Source organism: Microtus ochrogaster, unplaced genomic scaffold (genome assembly GCF_000317375.1).
Source record: "Microtus ochrogaster isolate Prairie Vole_2 unplaced genomic scaffold, MicOch1.0 UNK33, whole genome shotgun sequence".
NCBI classification, from domain to species: Eukaryota; Metazoa; Chordata; class Mammalia; order Rodentia; family Cricetidae; genus Microtus; species Microtus ochrogaster.
The window spans coordinates 2872199-2880403 of NW_004949131.1; the positions used below are offsets into that span (position 1 = coordinate 2872199).

At 45.9% G+C, this 8205-nt stretch overlaps 1 protein-coding gene across 1 annotated transcript in view; it reads right to left on the reverse strand.

The window, feature by feature from the left end:
• Window positions 1-8205, reverse strand: part of LOC101995809 (collagen alpha-4(VI) chain-like) — a 99619-nt gene that overhangs the window by 72534 nt on the left and 18880 nt on the right. Inside the window, exons 8-11 of the mRNA XM_013354218.1 lie at window positions 5662-5996; window positions 4506-4584; window positions 1921-2066; window positions 1669-1761 (exon numbers count right to left, since the gene is read on the reverse strand). Of these exons, the coding sequence (XP_013209672.1) occupies window positions 1669-1761; window positions 1921-2066; window positions 4506-4584; window positions 5662-5996 (653 nt within the window). The remainder of the gene's footprint in view (window positions 1-1668; window positions 1762-1920; window positions 2067-4505; window positions 4585-5661; window positions 5997-8205) is intronic.

Sequence of the window (8205 nt, forward strand, 5' to 3'; positions counted from 1 at the left end):
GTGTGTATGCCTGCAGGCCAGAAGAGGGCACCAGACCCCATTACAGATGGTTGTGAGCCACCATGTGGTTGCTGGGAATTGAACTCAGGGCTTTTGGAAGAGCAGGCAATGCTCTTAACCTCTGAGCCATCTCTCCAGCCCCATAAAATTAAATCTTTACATACAAAAAAAAAACTCATTCCAGCCAAGCACTGAGCTGAAGATGACTACAGGTGTGTGCCACCATACCTGGTACATGCCTGGCAATCACCTGGCACACACCTGGCAATCACCTGGCACACGCCTAGCAATCACCTGTCACACACTTGGCACACACCTGTAATTGTCCTCAGCTCAAGGTCACCCCAGCTGCCTAGAGAGTTCCAGAATAGTGTGCGTGCACGTGGATTTGGTTCAACCTCACACAGGGATTTGAGGCCATGCACCTCTCAAAACTTTGGCCCCTGGGTGTCCCTTAGAACCTAGCCAGCCCTGAGTACCTGAGGAACGTTTCTCTGGGCTAGTCTTCCCTCAAAGTGCCAGGTACTAATTTTCCTGCCAGTTAAGTCAGAGTTAATGGAGAAGAAAAGCAACTGCTGCGCGAAGCCAAAGACTGTATCTTTTCTCCGATTTTAATGCTGTGAGAAGAACGTTAGGAAGGGAACGGCATTTACTGCTGGAAAAAAAGATGCCGGCCAGGTCAATATTTGGTAAGTGCAACATCCTGTGCAAAGGTGGGATCTATGACCGCCTTGTCAGTTAGACCCAAGGGGGCTTAGAGATGGCTCAGAGGTAAAGTCTGAGCTCCTCAGCATGACTTCTGAGCTTACATGGCAACACGTGACTATAATCCCTACAATTGGGAAGGTGGAGACAGGAGCACTCTGCAGCTTGCTGGCCAGTTGGCTGACCTGGCCAAATAGGTAAGCTCCAGGTTCAGAACACTACAGTGGACAGTTACCGCCTGAGGGAGATTCCAGATGTTGATCTGTGACCTTCACACAGACTCACACATACAAATAAAAAACGTAAAACAACTTGTCCCGGTCGCCAATAAAAGCACTTGCCATCAAGACTGATGACCTGGGCTAGACACGGTGCACACCCGTAAGCCCAGTACTTCGGAGGAAGAGCCAGGCCGACCTATGTAAGTTCAAAGCCAGCCTGGTGCACAGAGCAAGCTCTAGGCCAGACCCTCTCAAAAAAGAAAACAAAACAAACAAAAACTTATAGCCTAAATTTAATCCCTGGGACCCACATCATGGAAAGCGAGAACCAACTCTCCAAAGTCCTCTGAGCTCCACATGCACATCGTAGCCTGCACGTGTGTACATACATACACATGCATACAAATAAATGCAACAAACATGTGAATTAAAAATAATTTTATGAAAAAATAAAATGAGTGATAAACTAAAAAAAATAATAATTTTAAATCAACATAAAAAGGAAACCTTGTGTGATAGAAAGAACAGGCTATGGTGATGTCAAGTCTCAAAGGCCTTTCCATACTGGTCAGTTTGGGGAGAGCATTGTCCACTCCCAGAACTTCAAGGTTGCATAGGTGAAGTAACAAGGTCCTCAAAGGTTTGTTACAGCTGTAGAATTAGAAAGAAGGCTGTGAGGATATCAGCCTCGGTGTGCTCTGGGCACTGAGTGTCACCTTCTCCCTCCACCAGGAATTCTCACCTTCTTCCCAGGAGTCCCAGGATCACCTCTGAGCCCATCATCTCCATAACACTTGGCATACACGTGACAACATGTCCTCTCCACAGTTGTGTCCTGAAACACAGAATCTGTGTCACATATGGTTTTTCTTCTACATCAGCCTGGGTCATACTATACACTAGACAGGTAAAATTCCCATACACATACCCCAAAGTCTTTAAAGTCATTATCATCACTGGGATCAACCAAAGGACACCTTGGAAGAGGACTTACAAGTTGCTTCAGTAAGATGCTTGAGAGGGACGGCAGACCGATGCTCAGAGGCTGCCGGTACGCGAACCCTCGGCCAAACTCCAGCTCCTGCAGTTCCTCTACCTTCTGCACGCCTTCCAGGCCGATGAGCAGGAGTCCAGAGAGTCCTTCGAAGTATCAAAGGGGGGTTACTTACCTGTCTTCCAAACCATCTGTCTCTGTCTCTATCCCAGATGGTCACCATCATTCCACCACTGCCACATCCTCAGACTTTCTTATCTCAAGCTGCGTTTTTGTTAAAACAAGTTCCCATACCAATTGAGGCTGACATCTGCAGCCCCAGAACATGCAAGCTGAGGCACGAAAATCAGGAGTTCAAGATCCACATGAGCTACATGGTTTGCTGAAATTGAGCTACACAGTGAGACTAACTCAAAAAAAAAAATAGTGAAAGTACAATTAGCCTTCTTTTTCATTGCTGTTTCTGGCTTGTCTGGTTTGGGCCTTTCTTTCTTTCTTTCTTTCTTTCTTTCTTTCTTTCTTTCTTTCTTTCTTTCTTTCTTTCATACAGAATCTACTTTTGTAGCCCTAGCTAGCCCAGTGCTCTCAAGAAAGTTCAGGTTAACCTCAAATTATCAATGGTATCTTGCCTCTCCCTCAAGTATCTTTTTTTAAGTTTTTAGATTTTATTTATTTTTATCTTATGTGTATGAGTGTTTGCCTGAATGTATGCCTATGCACATGTAGTACCCAGAGATGGTATTAGGTTCCCAGAACTGGAGTTACAGATGATTGTGAGCCGCCATGTGGGTGCCTGAAATTGAACTTGAGTCCTCTGGAAGGGTAATCAGGGCTAGTACTGCAATTCTTCTTTATTAACAACCTGAACCCTAGTTTGGCCTGGGGCTATTCTTGTTGGTTCTCAGCTGCTCAGACCCAAAATAATCACACAGGAACTATATTATTTAAATCACTGCTTGACCCAGTAGCTCTAGCTTCTTATTAGCTAACTCTTACATCTTAATTTAACCCATTTCTAGTAATCTGTGTATTGCCACGTGGCAGTGGCTTACCAGGTAAAGTCCCCAGTGTCTGTCTCTGGTGGGGCTCCATGGCTTCTCACTGACTCTGCCTCCTTTCTCCCAGCATTCACTTTAGTTCTCCCTGCCTAGCTAAGTTCTGCCCTCCTATAGGTTCAAAGCAGTCCTTTATTAACCAATAATATTCACAGCTTACAGAGGGGAATCCCATATCAGGGCTAGGTCTCTACAAGTTTGGAGGAAGTCCTCAGGCTGCTAAGGAAGGCAGTGTATCAGGAGCTATGTGTCAGTCCCCCTGTGGGTGACGCGTTTGTCCTTCTCCTTTGATGGGGTATATTCAATACATACTACTGGGGACGATTTTACCATTGGTGTTGAAAAGCATGTTTGTTTGTTTTTATGACAGCTTGCTTCCAAATGAACTTGCTTCATTGATTACCCTGGAAATTTAAATTATGGCAACTTCTTTTTTCTGGAAGAAATTTGGGAGTATGTGACAAGAGCCTGCAAACTTTGCTCACACATTAGTTGCCAAGAACATATTTTTAAGGCGTAAATTGGGAATATGTACAAGATTGTCAGCAGCTTGTTCAGTAGCAAGAAGCCAACTGTGTATATGCTGGGAGTTTACAGATCAAAATATTAACAGTAATATTTGTTCTGACAACAAACATGGCAATTCCCGGATGAATTTCTTAAACACCCATGTCTGTTTGGTCTCAGTGTGACTCCACTGATATATTAGTGCCTGATAGGGTCTGCCTAAACTCCCAGATTCTCCAAATCTCAAGGGCATGAGGTGGTCAGAACATAAGCACTTTCTGCTTCCTGCTCACCACTTAAACTCCTTGGCCCTTTTCAACTGCTGTGGGTAAGAAACTTCAACCAAATTCCTGTATGAAGGAACTTCCTCTCTCTCCTCCCCTCCCCATCCTTGTGTCCCCAGAATTCTCCCTTCCTTTTTATCCTGCCTCAAGGGAATTTGAACAAATCAGTGTGGCTGGATATTCATGCTGCATTTGCTTCTTGTGACACAAAACAAAAACAGCCAAAGCCACTTTATGCATATGCACAAATTGTCCTACACTAGGACGCCCCGCTGAGCAGCAAGTGTGTTCTGAGATGCAGCCAGCAGCCAGCAGCCGGCAATGGGCATCTTCGAATTTCACAAACGTGCCACCTGGAGTAGCTCCCTGACCCTTCAAAGTGGAGGAGGGCAGGGAGGAAGATTGAAGAGAATGGCGGGGCTAAGAGCAATGTTTGGCTTCCAGCTGGCTCCAGCGGTTAAGGAAAAGACAAACAGAGACTTCTGAGAAACATAAAAATACTCGATGACAATACTGGAGTACAGCAGCTCTGACATCGGGGATGCTAGGAAGGGGAGATGCCTCCACACCCAGACTTATGCAAGAGAGGCTGGACCTCAGCCCGTTGGAACCATGCTCCACCCATTAGGGCAGGTGGCTTCCAGCAGTCCAACCGGAAGTCCTGGAGCTCGACCTTGGTGGGAGGGGCCTTGGTGAGAGGGGCCTTGGTGGGAGGATCCAGTCCACGCAGGAGGCTTACCTCTGTTGCGGAGGAGCTCCGAGGTTCTCCTCAGTCTCTGTAGATCCTCGTCAAGTCCATCAGTAAGCACTAAAAGAACCTGGGACACGGAAGAGAGGGAGGGGAAGAGAGCAGGAAAAACAGAGGAAACAAAAGAAGGAGAATGCAGAAGTAAATGCTAAAAATTGCACAATTTGTTTTTCTTTGGTTTTTCGAGACAGGGTTTCTCTGTGTAGCCCTGGATGTCCATGAAATCACTCTGTAGACGAGACTGGCCTCGAACTCAGATCCGCCTACCTCTGCTGCCTGAGTGCTGGGATTAAAGGCATGTGCCCCCACTACCCAGACACGATTCTTAAAAATACAAGTGAATTTGTGTGTGCGGGGCCCAGCATTTTAAAATATTTCTTCTGACCTATCCATTTGTTACTAAATTACAAACTTATTTCCCTTTCAACTTTTCCTTCCCTTCACCCCAAAGGGAGAAAAAGAGAAGAGTTGAAACAGTCTAAACTAGCCACTCAAAGACGCTTTTAAAATCATCTCCTCCATCTTTATCCATTCAAAAAATACCAAAGTGCCATTGACAAGAGGAGAGGAGGCACGTGAGGGACACTGGACGTTGAATGGAGGAAGAAGTAAGTGCCTGAGGTACACCATTCAAGGGGCATCAGGAAGGGAGAGACTCCACGGGTGGGCTTCGGCTAGCTCAGTGTAATGATTACAAAAATAACGGTTGAACTCCGAAAAGCTGGGAGTGAATATAAGAGACTAGGGAGCCTAGCGGCATGCTCTGGATGTCATAAGAAAGAATTGTGCAGGTAGGGTGTGGTGGCGCACCCCTTAATCCCAGCCTTGGGAAGGCAGAGGCAGGTGGCGTTCTGTGAGTTCAAGGCCAGCCTGGGCTCCATAGAGAGACCCTGTCACAAACAAATAAACAAAAAGATGAATTATATCATGGAAGGATTCGGATCTCTAACCTGTGAGCAGTTGGAAGGCAGGGCTGTATTCTTTGGTCCCTGCTGGTATTGTTTAGCCCAGAGCCTCCATGACTTAATAAAGACATGCCGGCTGAATGAAAACTTCCTCTTGTCAGTGCTGTTGGCTTCAGTTACAAAAGTCTTTTTATCCTACCCTGCCCCAAGGCTCCATAGCCTGGGTCCTAGGCATGTATTACCTTCACTGTGGCAAGAGACAGCTGGATGGCAGTCTCTCCCAGGTTCTGCAGAAAGTCTACATCCATACGATTGTTCACCAAACCCTGATGCACCAGGAACTTCTGGATGATCTCATCACTGTATTTCTCAAAGCCTGAGTCAAAGACAAGCTGGCCGCTGGAGCCTGGGATCACGTAGCGGAACCTGCGGTCCATCTGGCCGGCAGTGTCACAGCTGACATTAGAGAGCACAGAGAGCTGCTGCATCAGCCCCGGGAGCAGCCTTCGCAGGTCCTGCTGAGCTCGCTCTGAAGAAGTTGAGAGATCGATTCCAACAGACAGATCCATGCCGCATCCTTTGAAAGTGGAGAAGTAGTATCAGTCTCCTGCCTTGGTGGAACTGAGTACCCAAGCTGAAAAGAACGCTCCCCCAGGCAACTCCCACAAGGCCAAACCTGGAAAATGGTGGGTTAAGTGTGAAGGTTGGTACAGTACATGGTAAAAGCTAACTGATACAAAACAGGCTGCGCCTTGCCTTTGTCATGGCAGATCCTATCCCTCTGCCTGGAATGTCCTTTCCTATGTAGCCAACTGACATATTCAAGTCCCTTAAGTAGCAATCCAAATGCCTGCCTCACCGTCCAAGCGGTCTCCAATTTTTACCTGTGCCCCCTCCGATCAAGTACGTAATAGCCTGTGTATCACTGAGGCTTTCCTTTAGTCTTCTCCTCTACTACGGTGGTTCCTTAAGAGTGGGTGCTATGCCGTGCTATTCTCCCGTGACCTAATACAGACCCTCACCGGCTGTCTGGCAGGTAAGGGTAGCCTATAAATAAGGCTTGAGTCTCTTTCAGCAGTCCTTGTAACTCACCTTCCTCGCTGGGAGTCTTCTCGTCTACTGCCCATACAGCAGCCTTTTGTGGGGTGGCAGACTACTAGAAAAGGTCAGGGCTGAATGGTATCCTCTATTTTCTGTTTCTTTCGCCTGAATAAATTGTAAGGCCCCCTGGGGGGGGCTTAATCTAGAATTTGAAGGTCCGCTGGTGTTTCAGGGTATAATTAGTGTACAATAAGCCCACTTACGAAATTCCATCGAGAATGCAAAATTGATGCCCACAGACAACATCTAGTTTCAAATGTAGATGAATGAATAACTTAGCCACCATGAAAGAGCTAGCACTATTAATCATTTCAGCGGGGGCAATGAGTAGCTACTCAAGGCAACTGAGTATGTGGGCATTTCCTCCTTAAATCTTCACACATTGTAGGCTGGCACAATGGCTCAGTGGGTAAAGGCTCTTGCTGTCAAGCCAGACGGCCTGAGTTCAAGACCCGCATAGTGGAAGGAGAACAAACTGTTGTAAGTTGTTCTCTGATCACACACACATACATACATACACAGACACACATACACACACAGACATACATACACACACAGACATTGGAATACTTGGCTCAAAACTAGAAAAATTAAACCAAAGATTAGGCAATACAATTTGGGGAGCAATGAGTATGTAGTTGACCCTTCACCCATGAAATGTTTCCCATGGCTGGATCATGAGCTTTAGCCCCCTGAAGATCATACCCACACTAGCTGGTATGTTCCTGAAACTAACACAGTGGAAAGTGTCTTCCTCCTGTTTTCACATAAAATAACTGGATTTTGCTTTATTTTTAAAATCTAGTTCAAGTTGACAAAATAGCAGTTTCGCAGAAGTAAATTCCATTTCTATGTTAGATCCAATTTGAGACAAGAGAACTTTGGCCTTCTCAGTGGCATAAGATTGTGTTGCTCGCTTCCGTCTCCCCTAGAACCTTCCCAACTGGTTTTACTCGGTAATTGACAAATGCAAGGAGCCATTTTCTTCCCTGTTAGCAGAGAGGATGGGATCTTGGCAGGCGACCGCCAAGGTCTTTTCAGCTCTGTGACTCCAGAATTCTGTAACTAACTAGCTTCTGGCTGTTATTAGAATGTCTAGCCCAATTTCATCAAAAAGTTAAAAGCAAAACTGAATGAGCAAGAACCTTAATCCACCTGGTACAAAGCGAACAGAAAGAAAAGGTAGGCATGTTCCCCTGCAAAGAAAGAAAACTCAGGAATTTGAACTACCATATGCAGGGCAGCCTATGACCCTTGCTTTTTTGTTTTGTTTTGTGGTTTGCTTTGGTTTGGTTGGCTTTAAGCAGGTGTCCTCTACCACTTTGAGCTAGACTCAAAGGTGTCTGGATGAGCCCAGAGCACACCTTAGCCTCCATCTTTGTGACAGTGTCACCCATGTGTTTGTTTCAAACGATTTCCAAATTCACTGGGCATCTTGAAGCAGCATGAGTGAAGACCCTAATTTAATACTTCACAAAAATAGACTTTAAAGCTTTGATAGGACACAGGGAGCACAAATGAGTCTTCCACAATAAAGCCTGGCACCTCTTAGACCCCAGTTGCTCAAGAAAAGTCTCTGTGTGCCTACATAATGATTACTGTGTGGGCTTTTGTTGTTGTTTGCAGGCGGTAGTTACATATGTACGTGTGTGTGTGTGTGTGTGTGTGTGTGTGTGTGTGTGTGA